At 45.9% G+C, this 25,039-nt stretch overlaps 1 protein-coding gene across 1 annotated transcript in view; it reads right to left on the minus strand.

The window, feature by feature from the left end:
• Positions 1-25,039, minus strand: part of LOC121578017 (integrin alpha-5) — a 55,893-nt gene that overhangs the window by 1,655 nt on the left and 29,199 nt on the right. The window contains exons 16-29 of the mRNA XM_041892057.2: positions 21,915-21,970; positions 15,321-15,481; positions 14,370-14,507; positions 11,902-11,969; positions 5,225-5,375; positions 4,853-4,945; positions 4,489-4,568; positions 4,103-4,183; positions 3,482-3,587; positions 3,148-3,306; positions 2,819-2,929; positions 973-1,086; positions 487-588; positions 139-261 (exon numbers count right to left, since the gene is read on the minus strand). Of these exons, the coding sequence (XP_041747991.1) occupies positions 139-261; positions 487-588; positions 973-1,086; positions 2,819-2,929; positions 3,148-3,306; positions 3,482-3,587; positions 4,103-4,183; positions 4,489-4,568; positions 4,853-4,945; positions 5,225-5,375; positions 11,902-11,969; positions 14,370-14,507; positions 15,321-15,481; positions 21,915-21,970 (1,543 nt within the window). The remainder of the gene's footprint in view (positions 1-138; positions 262-486; positions 589-972; positions 1,087-2,818; positions 2,930-3,147; positions 3,307-3,481; positions 3,588-4,102; positions 4,184-4,488; positions 4,569-4,852; positions 4,946-5,224; positions 5,376-11,901; positions 11,970-14,369; positions 14,508-15,320; positions 15,482-21,914; positions 21,971-25,039) is intronic.

A 25,039-nucleotide genomic window follows, 5' to 3' on the forward strand; every position in this document is an offset into this window, starting at 1 on the left:
ATAACAACCAAAATGTGATGTCCCAAGACATCATCTGGTTATATGACGTATTCTCAACCATAAACAGTTAACAAGCATTATGACATTACATGTGTGTAATTTAGTATGCTAGGTTTGTCCTTTATGAGCCACCCTTACCTTGTAGAGTACATATATGAGCAGGGCGAGCAGCAGCAGTCCAGCCAGTATTGCCAGAATGATGATCCACAGTGGTACCGTGTACTGGCTGTCCGGCTTGATCCACATCACTGGAGTCAGGACCTGCAACACAAATACATGTTGTTACCGTGGGGAAATGAGAAGTCACTTGAAAAAATTGATGATTTAAAATCTTAATGTGACATTACTCATAACGTAACATTTTTTAAATGTTTTGTGTGCACATTTTCAAACGATATCACACAGACAGGACAGGCATAAAGCATCAATACCATAAAGGTAAATGAACAGATTATTAAATAAAGGGGAATATAAAACAGCGCTTGCCTTCTGGGATCCACTGGGTTTGAGTTTGGGAGGGATGGCATAGGGCATCTTCTCGACTCTGTACTGGACAGAACACTCCAGCACATACTGCTTGTATGCCCTCTGCAGCATTTGTCCAAAGAAAGGATGAGTTGAATTGATAATTTGAAATATATTTCCAATGTATGTACCAAAAACCAAATACCTTTCATTGTAAGAATTCACTACCAGGAGAGGGCGGCATTGTACCACAGACTAGCAGGACCTACATGTATATGTATTTCTTTCGTTCTTCATTTTTTACTACTAATAACAGCAGTAGAATTATAGTACTAATACTACATTATAGTACTAATACTACATCATCATAAGGATTGTCAATACCAAATTCAATCACATTTGATCTACATAACAGAATATAAGGTACATGTGCTATTCAAACGACCATTTAATATGAGCAGTACAGCACAGTACAATACAGGACATGACAGAGTCACGCTCTCTCACCTCAATGAAGGTCTCAGGCCAGATGCGTGAGCGAACGGTCAGAATGACACTGCTTCCTCTCTCCAGTAACCCCACATGACAGCGCAGCCTCCAGCACTCAGCGGTAGAACACGACTATGGAGGAAGGAACACAGACCACCAGTACATTACATTTAATCAGTCTCACAAACAGTTATTGTTAACAGTCTGTGATTGTGAGCAGTACAAGAGGCTATATGGAACTTTGGCTCTGGGGTATCATTCAAGACCAAATTGGACATAAACAATTAGTAACTGGACTTCCATAATGTATCTTTAAAGTAATTGTCCAGTGAAAATCGTACTTTTAAAAGTTCATATTCTGTTAACTCATACTCAAATAATGTTGACTTGTCTTATACTCGTATTTGTGGCCAAAGCATACATTGGAGAAAAAACACTTCAAAAACCCCACCTTAAACCTGTATCTCAAACAGACCATTTAAAAAATGCTTGCTATTTCCTCATAGAGAATGATGTCATCCTGCCTCATCAGTCGCCTACTTGTATTAATATTTTTTATGACCGGTATACGCCCACACCATTCTGTTGTTGGGGTATGCCCACACCATTACAACACAGAAAAGCTGCTTTTTAACATACTTAATTACACGTTTTTAGAAGGAAACGTATATAACTCATTATTGTAATTAATTATAGGTCATGTTTCATAGAAATCTGGAAACACTGGACTTTAAGGTTTTGGTAGAGAGAGATTCCCATTGCTGTTAATGAAAGGGAATGACAGTAGTTCATTTTGTGTCCTTGGTGTAAAATGGGGAGCCATGGTTCATTTGTTGTGCATTTTCTGTGGTCATTCGTTTTTGAAGTGACAGTATACTGAATGATAGGGAGAGGAGGAAGGAATCATTGGGTGGAGAATGTAAGGGGACAAAAACAATGAGCTGTTTTGGGATACATTCATTTCACATAAAATGAATGATCTACCATGTATAATTATGAGCAGAGCTTATTATGATAGATATCCTCATCTCCTTCCATGATAAAAATAATTTCCTTTCAGGTTGTGTTTTGCGGTATTAGGGGAAACCGCGGATGACTGTTCATGTTTTCTTTCTGTGGTAATTCAGCTCATGAGGTTATCGTTAGGACATGAAACGAAAGCCTTGACTCTAAGAGAGAAACTGCATTTACGATGAAAAACTACGAACATAAATACAAAAGAATAATAGACGATGACTTCAGGAAGAGAAGAGGTTAGGCAGGACAATAAACTCCCATAAGACACTCATTATCACCACTATACTCTCTAGCTTCTCTGCTCCCGGACCAAGTGCCAAGTGACTTCATTTAACAGCTGCTATCTGCTGTTTTACTGTTTTCAGAGTCAACAGACCTCTGCGGTCGTGTGTCAGTGTTGACTCCACATGGGTTAGGCATGTCTACCCCTAAACAAGACGAGTGGGGGGGAGAAAAAGTAGAGAAAGGGGGAGAAAAAGTAGAGAAAGGGGGAGAAAAAGTAGAGAAAGGGGGAAGAAATTAGGGAAAACATCTCCCGGAGTCTTCATATGGGGGATCAGATGAACAGCTCTCGGGAGGCACTACTAGCTGGCTTTATAAAACTGGAGGGACTGAGAGTGGGGTTAGTCCTGTCAGTGGAGGGCTGCGTGTGTGCATAGTCATGTTTCCATTTGAAGAATCTGTAACTACAATGAGTTCTGTTTTTTTATCGGTCTGGGGGTTTCCTTTCAGCCATATTTGTTCTCACAGTACATGCCAACATCATCACACTAACTGCACGTACCAAAGGTGACTGTAGAACCCCCCCCTTCTCCCCAAAACACAGACACACACCAGGCTGCCTCACCAGGTTGCCTTGTTCGGCCAGAGGATCCCTGTAGACCTCTCTCCGTTGGATGTGGTGTTCAGGGCTGGCCGTCAGTGGGGAGGGAGGCTGCTCTGTTGTAGGAGGCTGGAGCTGGCAACACACACAGAATACTTTCATGGGTATCAATGGACAACTGCATATCCTTGGCATAAATACTGTGAATGATATGACACCACACAAAGTAAAAGACAAGGTATCAGGGGTGGGCGTGAATGTATACAGTATCTGGGATGAGTGTCTGCGGATGTATAGTATGAGCCTGCGTGTATACCTCCTTACGTGTGTGTCTGTGTAAGTGTGTCCCTCACCTTGAGTTTCAGTGCATTGAGGGTGTGGTTGGAGCTGCAGTAGAGTGGTCCCTGAGTGATGACCTCCAGAGGGTACAAAAGGTCGTGACCCTGAGCTCTCAGAGGGCAGCGCAGCTCCAGCACCGACTGACTGATCATACTGGGCCCGTTGTTCACCAACTGAGAGAGAGCGAGAGAGAGCGAGAGAGAGAGAAAATAGGAAGAGAGCGAGAGGAAGCGAAAGAGAGAACCCAAGTCAGCATACTGTACCAGGAAGCTATGAAGATAAGCATTTGTTCAACCACCCAACCCTAAACACAACACAAAATCCACTCTCGTGGCACACACTGAGTACCTCGTACACATGCTGGATCTCAGGCCCAACATCCTGCTCCTCTTGTAGGCTGTGGCTCATCCTCCAGTTCGGGGGAGGGAAGAGGAGCTTGTCCGGACGAGAAACGCTTCAATCGAGAAAAGGAGAGAGATACACGGTGGAAGAGAGAAGAAAAGAGTAGGAGTGGATGCAGCAGACATACCCAACAGAATGTGGTACTTAAGCAATAAGGCCCGAGGGGGTGTGGTATATGGTCAATATTCCACTGCTAAGGGCTGTTCTTACGCACGACGCAACGCCGAGTGCCTGGATACAGCCCTTAGCCGTGGTATATTGGCCATATACCACAAACCCTGAGGTGCCTTATTGCTATTATAAACTGGTTACCAACGTAATTTGAGCGGTAAAAATAAATGTTTTGTCATACCACAGCTATCAGCCAATCAGCATTCAGGGTTCGAACGACCCAGTTTATAAAGAAACATAATTTACAATGTTGCTGGGGCTGTTGAGGTACAATATATTGGTACCCAGTCACTTTGAGTGTAGCTAAACAGGGAGTATGTTTATTAGTGATGGTGATGGAGAGCATTCAGTCATTTGTTTGTTTGTTTGTTTGTCCATCCAGCCATGACCACTCACCCCTGTAGGATAACATCGGCGAACACAGCCACCTCCAGATGAAAGAGCTCATCATCACTCTGGGATTTATTCTCATTTTTACTGAGCAGAGAAAGAACGGACAAGTGCAACACTTCATTTGGATTGTGCCAAATACTGTAGATGGTTTGTAGACGTTCGCCTAACTGTCGACAACATTTGAACTAACTATCCACTAACCCTAACCTTAGCTCAGTCAGGACAAGGTAGTAAGTATGGAAGTATTTAGAAGGATTTAGGTAATTTAACAAAACACTTTAAAAAGGAAAGATACATTCAACCTCTCACATTCAACTAAATATGAATAATTTCAATAAATACAAAGTAATTTATACACTTTCTGTGCTGAAGCTGCAACTGTGACTTACCTGCGTATCTGGAGCTCAAACTGCACTGTATTGTGAGTGTCCATCAGTCGGGGCACAGTGAAGCGGAGGCCTGCCCACAACTGTGAAGATCCATAGAAAAGACAGGCGTTCAGCCACAAAGACACTAGAGATATAGCTACCTCAGATCTGTCAGAAAGGCAGTCTGTCATAAACACACAAACAGTCATTAACAGGCCCTGGATCAATCTGGGCCACGCAGCATCAGAATTGCAAAGACATACAGAAACTCACAATCAGAGGGACAGAAGTACCATAATGCTTTGGCAACATTGGATTGTTCCTTTCGTGACAATAAAGCTAAATTTGAATTTAAGAAACAGTTAGTCCATGATGATCCACTTACACTTGTTCCAGACTTCATAGGGTTGCCCAGGTCACAGACCAGATAGCGGGTCTGATTCTCTGCCTCGTAGCTACAGGTCAGCTGAGTCAGACTCTGCTTATGAGATACAGTACGAGCAAAATCATGGAGAGAGAGACAAAGACAGCGATTTACTTCACAGCATTTCCACATTTTCTCAAACTATTTATATCAGAACCATTGTTTTAGTCATCAGGCTATAATTAGTATCAACACTATATTGATATTAGTTAAATTATTGTTATGTGGATTAGCATTAGCATTCACATTAGCGCAAGTAGGGATCTTTATTATTTTAGCACTGTCATTTCCATTAGCCGTAGCAGAAGAGGGACAGGACAGTTGCTCCCTCACCGCATTGTTGCGAGCTATACCACTGTAGTCAGCCTCCGGGGGTAGCACCACGTAAAGCTCTGCCTCATAGGCCCCGCCCTCTCCCTCGTTCCTGGCATTGAAGGTCAGGGTCAGGGAGTTCTCGTCACCCAGATACACCTCTGTCCTATCGCTAAGAAAACCACAAGAAAATACAACAACAATGTAAAACAATCAAAAGTAGTTTTTTTTTCTTTTTTTCAGACATTTCCCCAAGCATGACGAGACCTGTTGCAGATATTTTGTCTCATGGAATTTGCATTGTCTACATTTGACGAACATAGTAAATAATCTCCTTTCATCTTTGAAGAGCAATTAAATATTTGATAGGGAGCTGCTGGACATTGTCTGTCACAATATCAGTGGGGGGAAAAAACATTATCCTGCAAACACACAACCACACCACCACACAACGTTGTCTCAAACTTGACTCCAAGCATCCTACGTTTTCCAAATGGTGGTGGTAACCATACGTGTGTATCCTACAGTGAATGGCCGGTATCTTCCTAAGTGTGTTCCCACTGGGCACACTAGGTAATTTCAACGTGGAAATGTGGGTAATATTTGGTTGAGACATTAATCAATGAGATTTTAACCTTTATTCACCCACTCAAAAAGACAGCCAGAATTTTGTTGAATTCCCAATGTGTTATCACTATGCTTTCAACCATCTAAAAGCACAACCAAATTCCAATGGAAAAACAATGTTTGATTTTTGGTTTAGTAGTCATCTAAATGTGTTGTCACTGCGCTTTCAACCATTTAAAAGCACAATGTCAGATATTTTATATTTATCCAACAACTTAATGTGTTATCACTGTGCTTCATCTAATGGCAGAACCAAATGACCTGGATTGCTGTTGAGATTACATTAAAACTACATAGTGCAAGGGATCAATGCTGTTCAAGATTCTACGCAGATTATTATAGCAATTATGAAGATCTCCACAGAGCTGCGACCTTTGCATGCTATCTTTAACATGCACGCTTTCTATGATTACATAAGACATTTATAGTTACAGTAGACTACCTTAAAAATCTGGCTATGGATGTGTAACTAATTTTAAGGTTGAATAAATACTGTTACATTAGTTTGTAAGATAGCCTTAACTTTAGGCTATTTACTGTTTTACAAAAGTAATATTGAATTGTGTTCGGTTGACAACGCAACCAAATATCAACATTTAAAGAATATCTAATGCTTTGATAGTTTCATCTGAGCCACTGACTTAATCCTATTCTTTAACTTTTATTTTTGCTTTAGTTGGAGACGTGAATCCAACATATTATTTGTTAAGTTGTCTACAAGTTAATATGCCATTTACTGTATTGCAAAAGTTATATTGAATTCTGTTTGGTTGTCAACGCAACCAAATATCAACATTTGAAAGAGATGTATATTTTGTGCCACTGACTTAGTCTGGCTTTAATTCCAGTTTGTCTACAAATTAATAATTGATATGTTGGATTCACGTCTCCATCTCAACAAAGAATCAAAGTTAGAAAATAGGACTAAATCAAATCAAATCAAACTTTACATGCACTTTAAATAAAGTTTGATTTGATTTAATCCTATTGTTTAACTTTGATTCTTGGTTGAGATGGAGACTTGAATCCAACATATCAATTATTAATTTGTAGACAAACTGGAATTAAAGCCAGACTAAGTCAATCAATCAATCAATCAAATTTTATTTATAAAGCCCTTTTTACATCAGCAGATGTCACAAAGTGCTTATACAGAAACACAGCCTAAAACCCCATACAGCAAGCAATGCAGATGTAGAAGCACGGTGGCTAGGAAAAACTCCCTAGAAGGGCAGAAACCTAGGAAGAAACCTAGAGAGGAACCAGGCTCTGAGGGGTGGCCAGTCCCCTTCTGGCTGTGCCGGGTGGAGATTATAACAGTACATGGCCATTAAGGCCAGATTTTTCTCCAAGATGTTCAAACGTTCATAGATGACCAGCAGGGTCAAATAATAATCACAGTGGTTGTAGAGGTTGCAACAGGTCAGTACATCAGGAGTAAATGTCACTTGGATTTTCATAGCTGGGCATTTAGAGGTTGAAATAGCAGGTGCGGTAGAGAGAGAGAGTTGAAAACAGCAACAGCAGGTCTGGGACAAGGTAGCGCGTCCGGTGAACAGGTCAGGGTTCCATAGCCGCAGGCAGAAGAATGGAAACTGGAGCAGCAGCACGACCAGGTGGACTGGGGACAGCAAGGAGTCATCAGGCCAGGTAGTCCTGAGCCATGGTCCTAGGGCTCAGGTCCTCCGGGATGGGAGGGAGAGCGGGAGAGAGAGAGAATTAGAGGGAGCATACTTAAATTCACACAGGACACCGGATAAGACAGGAGAATAACACCAGATATAACAGACTGACCCTAGCCCCCCGGCACATAGACTATTGCACCGACGATACCCCCGGACAGGGCCAACCAGGCAGGATATAACCCCACCCACTTTGCCAAAGCACAGCCCCCACACCACTAGAGGGATATCAACAGACCACCAACAAAATAATGATTAACTTGAAGATTACATTTCAAATCAACTTGAGCTTGAAACCCCTGGCCTGTATGTATTGTTTATTTTTAGTTGAACCCTGGGTTGAATTGAAACAATAGCTGTTGATGACTTTGCAAATGCTATATAGGCCTAAATAGTATCATTGATGATATATGACTTATAGAGTATGGTTACATTTCATTTGCTCTGTTAAACCTACCCTTTTGAATTACTTCGATAGCAACAGTGAATCTATTTAATTATTAAGAGATCTCTCAATAATCATTCTCAAGATAGCACATTGGTAGTAGTTGGTGACAAATATTAAAGCTAAGCAGGGCTTGATTAAAACCCTGGATGGGAGACCAAAGGGTAGCTGTAAATAGATCAACTGTCCAGTAGGAGGTGCTGCCCAGTCCATTGATTTTTTTCTGATAGTGGATATAACGTTGAAGATCTGACATTGTTTCAAAGGTACATGTGTAGTATTCTGTGCCTAGAAACTTTGCTGCTATTTACTTGGTGAGTCACAGGAACATTCTAAAAGCTGTATAGAGTACCTCTGGGTTTGGCGAATGCCAGGAGAACGCTACCTGCCCGAATGCATAGTGCCAACTGTAATGTTTGGTGGAGGAGAAATAATGGTCTGGGGCTGTTTTTCATGGTTCGGGCTAGGCCCCTTAGTTCCAGTGAAGGGAAATCTTAGCGCTACAGCATACAATTACATTCTAGACGATTCTGTGCTTCCAACTTTGTGGCAACAGTTTGGGGAAGGTCCTTTCCTGTTTCAGCATGACAATGCCCCCATGCACAAAGCAAGGTCCATACAGAAATGGTTTGTCGAGATCAGTGTGGAAGAACTTGACTGGCCTGCACAGAGACCTGACCTCAACCCCATCGAACACCTTTGGGATGAATTGGAACGCCGACTGCGAGCCAGGCCTAATCATCGAACATCAGTGCCCAACCTCACTAATGCTCTTGTGGCTGAATGGAAGCAAGTCCCAGCAGCAATGTTCCAACATCTAGTGGAAAGCCTTCCCAGAAGAGTGGAGGCTGTTATAGCAGCAAAGGGAGGGAACAACTCCATATTAATGCCCATGATTTTGGAATGACATGTTCGGTGAGCAGGTGTCCACATACCTTTGGTCATGTGGTGTATATGTTTACATACCTTGATTGCAGAAATGCGCTTCTATTCCCAGGAGAGTAACAAAATGGTTTGTATCCTCTTGCTCATGGTTATTAATGGTTGATCGTTGTTGTTTGAGTGTTGGTCAACAGCAGAGTATGTTGCATTTTATCCTGAATGGACCAACTGGGACCACTAAACTAGTTCTAGCTCTTTTCCTTGCTCTCTCTCGTAGTAGTTTGTTTCACGACTTTGCCATGTGATTTTTATTAGCGGCACATTAATACAATCATGTTAAGTGTTTCCCATGAAAAACAGTGGAATGTGTGTTTTCAGTTTCCACGAGACCAAATCACTCAGTCACTCAGAAAAGCATCTATGATTCAGCACTTTCACTTCGATGACCTCCGTTAATGTAATACACAGCTGGTTTTTTTAGGCCTTAAATTGTTTGCTTCCCGAGAATTCCAATGTGAGGGGATGTTTTGTGTTCACAACCTTGAGGCCCATCTCGGAGATGAATGTTATTTACTACTGGTACGTTGTGTGGTACATCCTCTGGGTTCAATTAAACATTGAACTATTTGATTGTACACATGATTATATTTCATGTACATGTTTTCCTGTATCTTATAACATCTTAAAAGCTTTGAATCAAATCAAATGCGACTTACAACCCCCTCTCTCCCTCACCACCTCAAACCTCCACTCCTCTCTCGGAGTCGGCAGCACGGTGTTCGGGATAGACTATCCATGGTGTCACTTCCTCTGCACTTCGTTAAACTGGCCTGGCCATAATTGGAATCAGCTGTGGGGTCCTGGTGGAGAGCCAGCCCCCACCGCCCCCAACCATATGACCTCCTCGGTCCCTTGGTTGTCCCCTCTTTCATTGCCCCATTCTCTTCCTCTCATGCCCCTCCCTCTGTCCACTGGAGGTCTAGACACAATGACCCCATGCTCTACACCAGGACCACACAGCTGATTCCAATTATGGCCAGGCCAGTTTAACGAAGTGCAGAGGAAGTGACACCATGGATAGTCTATCCCGAACACCGTGCTGCCGACTCCGAGAGAGGAGTGGAGGTTTGAGGTGGTGAGGGAGAGAGGGGGTTGTAAGTCGCATTTGATTTGATTCAAAGCTTTTAAGATGTTATAAGATACAGGAAAACATGTACATTAAATATAATCATGTGTACATTCAAATAGTTCAATGTTTAATTGAACCCAGAGGATGTACCACACAAAGTACCAGTAGTAAATAACATTCATCTCCGAGATGAGCCTCAAGGTTGTGAACACAAAACATCCTCTAGTTTAGTGGTCCCAGTTGGTCCATTCAGGATAAAATGCAACATACACTGCTGTTATCCAACACTCAAACAACAATGATCAACCATTAATAACCATGAGCAAGAGGATACAAACCAGTTGGAGTTGGTCCCCCCTTTGCTGCTATAACAGCCTCCACTCTTCTGGGAAGGCTTTCCACTATGTTGGAACATTGCTGCAGGGACTTGCTTCCATTCAGCCACAAGAGCATTAGTGAGGTTGGGCACTGATGTTCCACGATTAGGCCTGGCTCGCAGTCGGCGTTCCAATTCATCCCAAAGGTTTTCGATGGGGTTGAGGTCAGGTCTCTGTGCAGGCCAGTCAAGTTCTTCCACACCGATCTCGACAAACCATTTCTGTATGGACCTCGCTTTGTGCATGGAGGCATTGTCATGCTGAAACAGGAAAGGGCCTTCCCCAAACTGTTGCCACAAAGTTGGAAGCACAGAATCGTCTAGAATGTCATTGTATGCTGTAGCGCTAAGATGTCCCTTCACTGGAACTAAGGGGCCTAGCACGAACCATGAAACACAGCCCCAGACCATTATTCCTCCACCACCAAACATTACAGTTGGCACTATGCATTTGGGCAGTTAGCGTTCTCCTGGCATTGGCCAAACCTAGATTTGCCCGTCGGACTGCCAGATGGTGAAGTGTGATTAATCTCTCCAGAGAACGCGTTTCCACTGCTCCAGAGTCCAATGGCGGAGAGCTTTACACCACTCCAGCCAACGCTTGGCATTGTGCATGGTGATCTTAGGCTTGTGTGTGGCTGCTCAGCCATGGAAACCCATTTCATGAAGCTCCCGACGAACAGTTATTGTGCTGACGTTGCTTCCAGAGGCAGTTTGGAACTCGGTAGTGAGTGTTGCAACCGAGGACAGACAATTTTTACATGCTACATGCTTCAGCACTCTGCGGTCTCGTTCTGTGAGCTTGTGTGGCCTACCACTTCACAATAACAGCACTTACAGTTGACCGGGGCAGCTCTAGCAGGGCAGAAATCTGACTAACTGACTTGTTGGAAAGGTGGCATCCTATGATGGTGCCATGTTGAAAGTCACTGAGCTCTTCAGTTGGGCCATTCTACTGCCAATGTTTGTCTATGGAGATTGCATGGCTGTGTGCTCGATTTTATACACCTGTCAGCAACGGGTGTGGCTGAACTAGCCGAATCCACTAATTTGAAGGGGTGTCCACATAGTTTTGTATATGTTCCTGTGGCTATGTCTTCAAAATTACAAACTCATATGATACTTGCTTCAAAAAAATTAAAATAACATTGGTAACAACCTGGTACCAAATGGTGCCCAGTGGTGCTGCTTTAAATGAATTCCAGAGAAACAAACAAGTATGCCATAGGGTGCTACTGTGTATCATTTGACCATGTAATATGCTAGTAATTTATGTAGCATAAAAAAAAAATACTTTCTGCGCTGGAGTTGACCTTTTAACACAAAACACCCACTATTATAGACCTCTCACTGGTCTGTATCCAATTTTATTTTCCTCCTCTTCTTTCATTGGTTCCCACTGATCTGAAAGGATGTGACAGGTGAAAGCAATATGCTGGAGACGTACTGAGTCCCTTCCCCTGTCGATGGGTCAAGAGGGAGAGGGGAGAAAAGCAAAGGAGTCTATTCCGGAGTAATGCCTTGGTCTCAGGTAACGGAGAGGGGACTTCAGCTCACCCATAAACGGCCAGTTTGAGGTCAGGAACACAGATGTTGTCCTCCCCACAGTCCAGTTGAATCTGGGCCTGCAGAACAGAGGGATGGAGAGAGAGAGATGGAGAGAGATTTAGATTTTTATGAAGAAGAAAATTATTAGAGCCAATTCAGCTAATGTACATAATTGACATAGTGAAATCAATGCCAAAGCAAACACATCTTAGAATGCTAAAAACAAGTCTCACTTCTTCTACTGAAAGAGAGAGAGAGATTGAGAAACAGAGAGTTATGTGATACCAAGAAAGACATTAATCAAACTCACTAAGATTATCGGCTTATCACCTAGCCACTATATTTTCTAAAACTGCAAAAACAGCATGCAGTTCTATGAAGATTTACATTGGTTTTTGAACAACCGCTGGTACATTTACCACGGCAATGAAGATGTATGAATAACCCCCTAAATGAGGGGATGAATGGGAGGAGTGAGAAGTAAGGGGATAAGTGAAGGACGGAAAAAGGGAAAGCAAATGAGTGAAGGGGAGAAGGTGAGAATGAACGGAAGGAGTGTTTCATTTTGGTGGGGATGAGGAGAGGAAAGATGTTCAAGAAAGGTAGATGTACTCCAACATGAAGAAAGGAAGGAATGGGAGGAAAAAGGAAAGACTTGAGCTGCTTAGGGAGGAGAGGAATTGGTCTCCTAAGCACTCTGTCACTAAAGAGTAAAGACTGTACAAATCACAGTACAGTATAAATAGAATATGATTTGACTAGACTATCTCTCTTCCCTCTCTCTCCTACTCCTCTTTCTTTCAGTCTCCAACATCGCTCCTGCAACATTGCAACTGCGTACTGTGAACCCATTGTTACACTACCACCCCATCCATCCCGGCAGCAACATGTGGAAAACATTAGAGCCCAAAAGAATGCTACGACAGTGCAGAGTCGGCACAGGCGACCACTCACTCCGTCTCCGTGGTGATCACTAATTTAAAGCATCCAATGTTATCGTTCACGCAAGTCTATGTGGCAATCGGTCAGTCAACACAACATCACAAGACAGAGGAGCGCACGGGGTCTGGTAAAGGTCACACACAATCACTGCCCTACCCTCCCTAGCTGATCTTCTCCCCTCCCTCACTCTCTCTCTCTTTCATCCCTCCATCTTCCCATCGCCCACCCTCCATGGGACAAAAAAGGGGCGTTAAGAAGAGGAAGAAACTTTATTCATGTTTTGACAAGTTGAGAAGTGCAAGAGGAAGAGAGAGAGATTGCTAAATGTTTCAGTGTAATAACATAAGCGTGGAAAGTCCAGGCTGTTCCCAAAAGCTGTTCTAGCTAGGTTGTATTGGTTTCTCTGCCAATAGTGAGAGGCTCGGCGCACACACACACACACACACATATATATAAACACACGTGCTCCAAGTCTGGCTCGCTGGGCTCTCGACATGGCGGAGACCACTGGCAACATACATAAACAAACCACAACCAGATGGCTAGCCTCAGCGCCCCACTAGAAAGAGCCGTCAGTTCTCCCTCTGTTTTTTTCGCATAGCCGTGACTCCCCACCTTCACACCCCTGAGGATTCTACTCTCAATTCACTTATGTGACAGCATGGGCAGTGCCGTTGAAGGCTTTCATCTATTCTAAAGTAGAGTAAAAAAGGCTTTGTAGCAAGTGTGCCATCTATCCAACTCTATGGCTACCACATATTGTAATTCAGTGCCTAGTATATAAGGACTAACCCCCAACCTTTAGCCATATGGGGACCAGCAATACTGAGGGGTCCTCCATATGAAATCAATTTCAAAATAGCCACTTCTGACCTTATCCCTTTCTACTTTCTGGCACAAAATGTAAATATCGGGGGATGTAGATAAGGTGCACATTGTGTGTGAAGTCATGAAGTCTGGTAGAATAACTCAATTGAGTGTGCACTATGTTCATAGGCTACCCTCTATAGCAGGGGTAGGCAACTAGATTCAGCCGCGGGCCAATTTTTGTCAGAGCGAATGGATGGGGGGGCCGGAAAATAATTATAATAATTTGTTCACTGCAAATTGACCACAAGCCCAAAAATAGATTGTATTTGAAAATGACAATAATTTCTAAACTTGATTACATTGAGACACAATCACGCCTCTTTTTAAAATTTATTTTTATCTGTGGGAATATTTGGAAAATTTTTGTTTTTACTAACAACATTTGAGGGAGGAAAAAATCTATGGGCCCGTGGGACCCTGTTGCTAACCCCTGCTCTCTAGGTTGTGTAGTCGGGAGTTTCAGTATGGGTATTTGTGGTGCACCTGCTCTAAACGGTTAGTTATGTGGTCTGATAAATATGACCAGATATTCTCTACACATTCTCTCTGCTCTACAAGGTATGATGTCTGGCATGGTTGGGGTCAAATCCAGTTCGATTCAGTCAATTCAGGATATCAACTGAAATTCAAAATGTTCCTAATTGAATAATGTAGTTAGTACATACCTTCTGCTTTATAATATGTGTTGTCTGGTAGTTTAGAATGGGTCTCAGGCCATGGAGGTCCAGTGGAGCGAGAGGATCCAGGCTAAAGTTGAGGGTGACGTAAATGGGGGAGAGTTTATCCCGAAACTCCCCTTCACTCTACAACACACATGAGGAAAGAAAGGCAAAGGCATCACTGACACACTCAGGAGGAAGTGAATCGATGTTGCACTGACCTATCTTCATGATGTGTTAAACATGAACTTGACTTTACTTATTGTCAACTGGTTGAGACAAGACTCTGTGGGCCTCTAGATGTAAATGTACATTGTAGTAAATATAATGTTATAGATCTGTCTAAATGTACATTGTAGTAAATATAATGTTATAGATCTGTCTAAATGTACATTATAGTAAATATAATGTTATAGATCTGTCTAAATGCACAGTGCAAGGGAACATTTTCACTTTCAGTCGTATTGAAACTATAATCAAAAACAGATAAACTGTCAAATGTAGCATTAAATGTTTCAGCCTGTTTCAAGTTACTGGTCTTTGAAGGCTGGATTCGAAGAAACGAGCCAACATTTTTGTGCCAACTTTAGGTCCACCTTGAGAAGAGAGATTGATCGGTAAGACCCACAGTTCATTGGATCCATGTTGTTTTTATAAACTGTGGTTTTCTCAACATGTCTTTGAATAATTTGGTAACACTTTACTTAAAGCCCGCAGGCATAATGCTTTATATAATTGTTATAAGCATGTCTGAGCCTTTAAAATTATAACAAGGCTTATAAGTCTCTTTATGTATCAATCAGCATTTCAAATGGTTGCTATTTAGTCTATCATAATGAGATGATTATTAGACATTATAAAAGGGGTCAAACATGCTCATGACAAGCATGCATTATAAGCTCATGCATTTTAACAGCAACATCTCTTTGAGTGTTTGAAGTGTTTGAAGTGACTAACGCGCAGGTAGATGCGGGTGTCGTGACACGTTCGTCCTCCGTTGGCCATAGTGATGGTCTCCAGCAGGCTGGGCTGTTGGCTATCCAGGAACAGAGTTCTCCTCACTGATGATTCCCTCTGTTTCTGCTCCAGATAGTCCAACTGCACCTCCACCATAAAAACTGCACCACACACACACACACACACAAACACACAATAGAACATGTCACACACACACACTTCATAGAACATATCACAAAAACAAACCCATTGAAACATACATGCATTTGTGCATGGGTACACAAACTATATTTTACCTGGTAAGTTGACTGAGCAACGACAGCAACGACCTAAGGAACAGTTACAGGGGAGAGGAGGGGGGATGAATGAGCCAATTGGAAGCTGGGGATGATTAGGTGGCCATGACGGTATGAGGGTGTCACGGAATCAGCCGAGGCTGCTCCTCCTCCCTGCTCGGGAAGGCTTCGGCGTTCGTCGTCCCCGGAGTACTAGCTGCCACCGATCTATGTTTTGGTGTTTGACTTGTTGTGTCCTGATTGTGTACACCTGTTCCCCATTATGTTGTATTGTATTCCCTATTTAACCCTCTGTCGTTCATTGTGTGTTGTGTGTTATTGTTTGCGTCATCGGCAGTGTTCGTGTGCGGGTTGTTTGTTTCCTCCGATGTTTGGAGATTGTTTTTTCACTGGTTACTTTCGATTAAAATACGGTTTCCAGTAAGCTCTGTGTCCTGCGTGTGACTTCGCCTACCGCATTTCACTGTCGCCTTCTGACAGAATAACACACCATCATGGAGTCAGCAGGATCGGTTGTGCCAAGGGGATCACTGGAGTAGCGCGTAATCCACCAAGAGGCCAGGATCCAGCACCTGGGCACCACCATGCAAGAGGTGATGGACACTTTGAGGCGATGGGAGAGTGGAGGTTTGCCCACACCTCCTCCTACGATACCACCACCATCAGCCATACCCTTCGGTCCATCTCCGGAGTCCAGTGGGATTCGGCTCTCGCTCCCGAGGGCTTATGATGGCACCGCGGCCGGGTGTCACGGTTTCCTACTCCAGGTTGAACTCTACCTAGCAACCATTCACCCGGCACCCTCGGGATACGAGAGCGTGTCCGCCCTCATCTCCTGTCTGTCCGGCAAGGCGCTGGAGTGGGCCAACGCCGAATGGGGTGGGATAGACGCCGCTACGGTCAGCTATGCGGAGTTCACCCGCTGCTTCCGGGCAGTATTTGATCATCCCCCAGAGGGTAAAGCGGCGGGTGAGCGTCTATTCCACCTGAGACAGGGGAGGAGGAGCGCGCAGGAGTTCGCGCTGGACTTCCGGACGCTAGCCGCCAACACGGGATGGAATGAGAGGGCCCTCATCGACCACTACAGATGCAGCCTGAGGGAGGACGTGCGTCGGGAGTTAGCCTGCAGGGACACCAACCTCAGCTTTGACCAACTGGTGGACATGTCGATTCGCCTGGATACCCCCCTGTTGGCTACCCGCGGACGTCCGGATTCGGGGCCGTCCATTCCATCCCCCAGCACTTCCGAGCCGACCCCTATGGAGCTCGGGGGTGCTGGTGCTAGGGAGACCAGGAGGGAGACCAGGAGGGAGGCCGTCCCCTGCACCAACTGTGGCCGCAGAGGACACACTGCTGGTCGGTGCTGGGGAGGGTCTCCTAGGAATCGAGGCAGTGGGCGACGCACTGATGAGTCATTCCAGGTGAGTAGGCACCCAACTCACCCAGAGCTCACTGATCATATGTGTATTAAAGTGGTGTTTCCCGAGGTTTCTCCTCACTCCCAGCATAAGGCGCTAGTAGATTCAGGCGCAGCTGGGAATTTAATTGATCGCCAGTTCACCTATAAGTTAGGGATTCCTATCGTGCCTGTTGATGTGCCCTTCCCCATTCATGCCCTAGATAGCCGCCCATTGGGGTCTGGGTTGATTAGGGAGGTCACGGCACCTCTCCGAAATGAAAACGCAGGAGGGTCATGAGGAGATAGTACGTTTGTATTTGATTGATTCTCCTGCGTTTCCCGTGGTGTTGGGGCTTCCCTGGTTAACAGCTCATGACCCCAACATTTCATGGCAGCAGAGAGCTCTCCAGGGATGGTCTGATCAGTGTACTGGGCGGTGTGTAGGCGTTTCCGTAGGGGCAACGACGGTGGAAAGCCCGAACCAAGTTCCCACCTTGCATATTCCACCTGAGTATGCCGATTTGGCTCTCGCCTTCAGTAAGAAGAAGGCGACTCAATTACCACCTCATCGACAGGGGGATTGTGCGATAGACCTCCAGGTAGGCGCTGCGCTTCCACGTAGTCACGTGTATCCTCTATCTCAGGAGGAGACGGCCGCTATGGAGACCTACGTCACCAAATCTTTGAGACAGGGTTTCTTACGGCCGTCTACTTCCCCTGCTTCCTCGATTTTCTTTTTTGTGAAGAAGAAGGATGGGGGTTTACGCCCGTGTATTGATTACCGTGGTCTAAATTAGATCAGCATCAAATACAGCTATCCTCTCCCTCTGATTGCTAGTATGACGGAGTCATTACACGCGCGATTCTTCACAAAATTAGATCTCAGGAGCGCGTACAACCTGGTGCGCATTAGGGAGGGAGATGAGTGGAAGACAGCATTCAGTACCACCTCGGGTCACTATGAGTATCTCGTCATGCCATACGGGTTAATGAATGCTCCTTCAGTCTTCCAATCATTTGTGGACGAGATTTTTCGGGACTTGCATGGACAGGGTGTTGTGGACAGGGCATACTCCCGAGTGGCGCAGTGGTCTAAGGCACTGCATCGCAGTGCTAGCTGTGCCACTAGAGATCCTGGTTCGAATCCAGGCTCTGTCGTAGCCGGCCGTGACCGGGAGACCCATGGGGCGGCGCACAATTGACCCAGCGTCGTCCAGGGTAGGGGAGGGAATGGCCGGCAGGGATGTAGCTCAGTTGGTAGAGCATGGCGTTTGCAACGCCAGGGTTGTGGGTTCGATTCCCACGGGGGGCCTGTATGAAAAATATAATGTATGCACTCACTAACTGTAAGTCGCTCTGGATAAGAGCGTCTGCTAAATGACTAAAATGTAAATGTAAAATGTGGTATATATTGATGACATCCTAATATATTCCGCTACACAAGCCGAGCATGTGTCCCTGGTGCGTCGAGTGCTTAGTAGACTGTTGGAGCATGACCTGTATGCGAAGGCGGAGAAATGTCTGTTCTTCCAGGAGTCCATCTCCTTCCTGGGACATCGGTTGTCCGCGTCAGGGGTAGAGATGGAGATTGACCGCGTTTCTGCTGTGCGTAATTGGCAGACTCCGACCACGGTAAAGGAGGTGAAGCGCTTCTTGGGTTTTGCCAATTACTACCGGAGGTTTATCCGGGGCTTTGGACAGGTAGCAGCTCCCATTACCTCTCTGCTAAAGGGGGGTCCGGTGCGCCTGCAGTGGTCAGCTGAGGCGGACAGGGCATTTAAACGCCTGAAGGACCTGTTTACCTCGGCTCCGGTGCTGGCGCATCCGGATCCCTCTTTGGCATTCCAGGTGGAGGTGGACGCTTCCGAGGCTGGGATCGGCGCTGTGCTGTCTCAGCGCTCGGGTACGTCACCTAAACTCCGCCCCTGTGCTTTCTATTCTAAGAAGCTCAGTCCGGCGGAGCGCAATTATGACGTGGGGGATAGGGAGCTGCTGGCTGTGGTTCAGGCCCTGAAGGTGTGGAGACATTGGCTTGAGGGGGCTAAACACCCTTTTCTCATTCTGACTGACCATCGTAACCTGGAGTACATCCGGGCAGCGAGGAGGCTGAATCCTCGCCAGGCAAGGTGGTCAATGTTTCTTTCCCGCTTTGTATTTAAGCTCACCTATATACCAGGGTCCCAGAACGCTAAGGCAGACGCCCTGTCCCGACTATATGACACAGAGGAGAGGTCCATTGAGCCCACTCCCATACTCCCGGAGTCTTGTTTAGTGGCACCGGTGGTGTGGGAGGTGGATGCGGAAATCGAGCGGGCGTTACGTTCCGACCCTACTCCTCCACAGTGTCCAGAGGGTCGGAGGTACGTGCCGCTCGAGGTTCGCGACCAGTTGATATACTGGGCTCACACGTCACCCTCCTCTGGTCATCCGGGTATTGGTCGGATAGTGCACTGCCTTAGTGAGAAGTACTGGTGGCCAACCTTGGCCAAGGACGTGAGGGTTTATGTTTCCTCCTGCTCGGTGTGCGCCCAGTGTAAGGCACCTAGACACCTGCCCAGGGGGAGGTTACAACCCCTACCCGTTCCACAACGGCCGTGGTCTCACCTATCGGTGGATTTTGTTACGGACCTTCCCCCCTCCCAGGGGAACACTACGATATTGGTCGTTGTGGATCGGTTTTCTAAAGCCTGCCGTCTCATTCCCCTGCCAGGTCTCCCTACTGCCCTACAAACTGCTGAGGCCCTGTTTACACACGTCTTCCAGCACTATGGGGTGCCTGAGGATATAGTGTCTGATCAGGGTTCCCAGTTCACCTCTAGAGTCTGGAGGTCATTTATGGAACGTCTGGGGGTCTCGATTAGCCTTACCTCAGGTTTTCACCCCGAAAGTAATGGGCAGGTGGAGAGAGTTAACCAGGATGTGGGTAGGTTTCTGAGGTCATATTGCCAGGACCGGCAAGGGGAGTGGTCGGGATATATTCCCTGGGCAGAGATAGCCCAAAACTCCCTCCGCCATTCGTCCACTAACCTGACGCCTTTCCAGTGTGTGTTAGGTTACCAGCTGGTTCTGGCACCTTGGCATCAGAGCCAGATCAAAGCCCCTGCGGTGGACGAGTGGTTTCGGCGCTCGGAGGAAACTTGGAATGCTGCGCATGTCCATCTGCAGTGTGCCATCAGGCGGCAAAAGGCGAGCGCCGATCGCCACCGCAGTGAGGCTCCGGTGTACGCACCAGGAGACCGGGTCTGGCTCTCGACCCGAAACCTGCCCCTTCGCCTGCCCTGCCGGAAGCTGGGTCGGCGGTTTGTGGGGCCCTTTAAAGTCCTGAGGAGATTGAACGAGGTATGTTATAGGTTACAACTGCCCAGGTATTATCGCATTAACCCCTCATTCCATGTGTCTCTCCTCAGGCCGGTGGTGGCTGGTCCACTCCAGGAGAATGAGGTACAAGAGGCTCCTCCGCCCCCGTTGGACATCGAGGGGGCTCCGGCGTACTCAGTCCGGTCCATCTTGGATTCGAGGCCTGCAGTATCTTGTGGAGTGGGAGGGGTACGGTCCGGAGGAACGGTGCTGGGTCCCCAGGAGGGACATTCTAGATCCCTCCATGTTGAGGGACTTCCACCGGAGTCATCCGACTCACCCTGCTCCGCGTCCTCCTGGCCGTCCCCGAGGCCGGGGTCGGCGCACGGCTGGAGCCGCGCGTCAAGGGGGGGGGGGTACTGTCACGGAATCAGCCAAAGCTGCTCCACCTCCCTGCTCGGGAAGGCTTCGGCGTTTGTCGTCCCCGGAGTACTAGCTGCCACGATCTATGTTTTGGTGTTTGACTTGTTGTGTCCTGATTGTGTACACCTGTTCCCCATTATGTTGTATTGTATTCCCTATTTAACCCTCTGTCGTGCATTGTGTGTTGTGTGTTATTGTTTGCGTCATCAGCAGTGTTCGTGTGCGGGTTGTTTGTTTCCTCCGATGTTTGGAGATTGTTTTTTCACTGGTTACTTTCGATTAAAATACGGTTTCCAGTAAGCTCTGTGTCCTGCGTGTGACTTCGCCTACCGCATTTCACTGTCGCCTTCTGACAGAGGGCCAGATTGGGAAATTTAGCCAGGACACCGGGGTTAACACCCCTTCTCTTGTGATAAGTGCCATGGGATCTTTAGTGACCACAGAGAGACAGGACACCAATTTAACGTCCCATCCGAAAGACGGCACCCTACACACTGCCCTGGGATATTACTTTTTTTAGACCAGATGAAAGAGTTCTTCTTACTGGCCCTCCAACACCACTTCCAGCAGCTTCTGGTTTCCCATCCAGAGACCCACCAGGACCAACCCTGCTTAGCATCAGAGCCAAGCCAGCAGTGGGATGCAGGGTGGTATGCTGCTGGCCAACTAAACCAATTACATACACAGTTATTGTGCATATACTAACACAATACACACACACACAATTGCAAATACCAATTCCCATGTGCAGACACACACACAATCACACACCCACACACGTTAACACACGCATACACACACAAACCTCGCAATGTTTCCCCTGTACTTACTCGATTGTCCTTTCATGTTAATCTTAACTGCTAAATTGACCACAGTGAGTTCAGGCATATTTGTGGCCACACCACAGAAGGTAATAGGGAACAGCTGTGTGGAGTCCTTACAAAAGAAAACCCTAGTCATTTCTAGATGGGATACAGCTTTTGTCAAATTGACGTCAAACGTTCATTTTTTTTGCATTTTAGCTAACCCTAACCCTTTTCCTAACCTTAACCTAATTCTCCTAACCTGCTAAGCTAATTATCATAACCTGCTCTGTAAGTTCTCCTAAACCTGCTACGAAAAGTCAATTTTGACAAAAGCTGTATCTCTTGTAGACAAAACGGAAAACACTGGGCTCACCTAGATCAGCAGGGAGGTGCTTCCCATTGGCCGAGAGGCAGAAACTGAGGTTGACACTGGAGAGAGTGAAGACAGAGAGACAGTATTTACATGTATTCAGTATATCCATGTAGAGCTCTGAAACATCCGGTGGTGGCAGGTAGCTTAGTGGTTAAGAGCGTTGTGCCAGTAACCGAAAAGTCGCTGGTTCTAATCCCCGAGCCGACTAGGTGAAAAATCTGTCGATGTGCCCTTGAGCTAATTGCTCCTGTAAGTCGCTCTGGATAAGAGTGTCTACTAAATGACTGAAATGTAAATGTGGTATATAATACTACCCTCCCCCAACTAAAAAATAAATTAACATTTGGTTAAAAAAATTATTGGTAAGAAATCTCTCACAAGTTTCATGCTAACTAATCTGGTTGCCAGTCTGTTTCTGTTTCTCTTGCCAACTCCTTGTGGAATGATCATGATTGGCATGACAATGACAATGGAGTGGGCAAGAGCACAAACAGATCTGGGAACAGGCTACATGCTAACCCATTGAATGAAAATGCATTCAGTCTTTGCACAGAACTGAAGCCCAATTCTACCTATCCCCTTTAAAACAAATGGCTCAAGCTTTACAAGGGGAGGTAAAAAATGTGTGTGCGTTTGATTATGTGTGAGTGAGTGTATGTATGTATATACAGCATCCATGTGCTCAAATCTGTGCACGTGTGTGTGTGTTTGTGTGTGTGTGTGTGTGTGTGTGTGTGCGTCATCTCATGCATGCTGTGTCCTTGGCCGATGTTCCAAATAACATGTCATTCAAAGTGAATGGCAACCCGCTCCACCCTTTCCACTGTCCACAGCACCCCACCTCTACTTCTCCCTCAGCCTTCCCAAGGCTCCCAGCAACATAAACGGTAATCAAGAAGACACAAACAAAAGCAACTTGTGCTGTACTAACAGCGGATATCAAGATACCAGCCACTAGGCGTAACTTTCTTTGAAGAGTCTAAAAATCCTTAATGTTTCACTTTAATTTATGAAAGGAATTTTTGTGAGACTAAAAGCGGGGACGTGTTCCTTTTGCTTGGGCTCAGAATATAGACTCCGTCCTCACACTGACCCGGCAACTGGAAAAGCTTGTCAAACATGGTGTCATTTGACATTCTCAAGTGGTGAATGCCAGACTTTTGTCCATTGACATCAAATCAAATCAAATTGTATTTGTCACATGTGCCGAATAAAACAGGTGTAGACCTTACCATGAAATGCTTACTTACAAGCCCTTAACCAACAATGCAGTTTTTAAGAAAAATAAGAGCAAAGAAAAATATTTACTAAATAAACTAAAGTCAAAAATAAAATAAAATAACAATAACAAGGCTATATTCAGGGGGTACCGGTACCAAGTCAATGTGTGGGGGTACAGGTTAGTCGAGGTAATTTGTACACGTAGGTAGTGGTAAAGTGACTATGCATAGATAATAAACAGCGAGTAGCAGCAGTGTAAAGAAAGGGGGGGTCAATGCAAAAAGTCCGGGTAGCCATTTGATTAGCTGTTCAGCAGTCTTATGGCTTGGGGGTAGAATCTGTTAAGAAGCCTTTTGGACCTAGACTTGGCGCTCCGGTACCACTTGCCGTGCGGTAGAAGAGAGAACAGTCTATGACTAGGGTGGCTGGAGTCTTTGGCAATTTCTAAGGCCTTCCTCTGACACCGCTTGGTATAGAGGTCCTGGATGGCAGGAAGCTTGGCCCCAGTGATGTACTGGGCCATACACACTATCCTACCCTATGTAGATCCTTGCGGTCGGAGGCCGAGCAGTTGCCATTCGAGGCGGTGATGCAACCAGTCAGGATGCTCTCGATGGTGCAGCTTTAGAACATTTTGAGGATCTGAGGACCCATGCCAAATCTTTTCAGTCTCCTGAGGGGGAATAGGCTTTGTCGGTCCCTCTTCACGACTGTCTTGGTGTGTTTGGACCATGATAGTTTGTTGGTGATGTGGACATCAAGGAACTTGAAGCTCTCAACCTGCTCCACTACAGCCCCGTCAATGAGAATGGGGGCGTGCTCGGCTCTCCTTTACCTGTAGTCCACGATCATCTCCTTTGTCTTGATCACGTTGACGGAGAGGTTGTTGTCCTGGCACCACACTGCCAGGTCTCTGACCTCCTCCCTATAGGCTGTCTCGTCGTTGTCGGTGATCAGGCCTACCACCATTGTGTGGTCGGCAAACGTAATGATGATGTTGGAGTTGTGGTTGGCCACGCAGTCATGGGTGAACCAGGAGTACAGGAGGGGACTAAGCACACACCCCTGAGGGGGCCCCGTGTTGAGGATCAGTGTGGCAGATGTGTTGTTGCCTGCACTTACCACCTGGGGGTGGCCCGTCAGAAAGTCCAGGATCCAGTTGCAGAGGGAGGTGTTTAGTCCCAGGGTCCTTAGCTTAGTGATGAGCTTTGATGGCACTATGGTGTTGAACGCTGAGCTGTAGTCAATGAATAGCATTCTCACGTAGGTGTTCCGTTTGTCCAGGTGGGAAAGGGCAGTGTTGAGTGCAATAGAGATTGCGTCATCTGTGGATCTGTTGGGGATGTATGCAAATTGGTGTGGGTCTAGGGTTTCTGGGATGATGGTGTTGATGTGAGCCATGACCAGCCTTTCAAAGCACTTCATGGCTACAGACATGAGTGCTACGGGTCGGTAGTCATTTAGGCAGGTTACCTTGGTGTTCTTGGGCACAGGGACTATGGTGATCTGCTTGAAACATGTAGGTATTACAGACTCGGCTAGGGACAGGTTGAAAATGTCAGTGAAGACACTTGCCAGTTGGTCAGCGCATGCTCGGATTACACGTCCTGGTAATCCGTCTGGCCCTGCGGCCTTGTGAATTTTGACATGTTTAAAGGTCTTACTCACATCGGCTACGGCGAGCGTGATCACACAGTCGTCCGGAACAGCTGGTGCTCTCATGCATGCTTCAGTGTTGCTTGCCTTGAAGTGCACATAGAAGTCATTTAGCTCGTCTGGTAGGCTTTTGTCACTGGGCAGCTTGCGGCTGGGCTTCCCTTTGTAGTCCGTAATAGTTTGCAAGCCCTGCCACATCCGACGAGCGTCGGAGCAGGTGTAATAGGATTCAATCTTAGTCCTGTATT

This window comes from Coregonus clupeaformis, chromosome 12, assembly GCF_020615455.1.
Source record: "Coregonus clupeaformis isolate EN_2021a chromosome 12, ASM2061545v1, whole genome shotgun sequence".
In the NCBI taxonomy this organism is placed as follows: domain Eukaryota; kingdom Metazoa; phylum Chordata; class Actinopteri; order Salmoniformes; family Salmonidae; genus Coregonus; species Coregonus clupeaformis.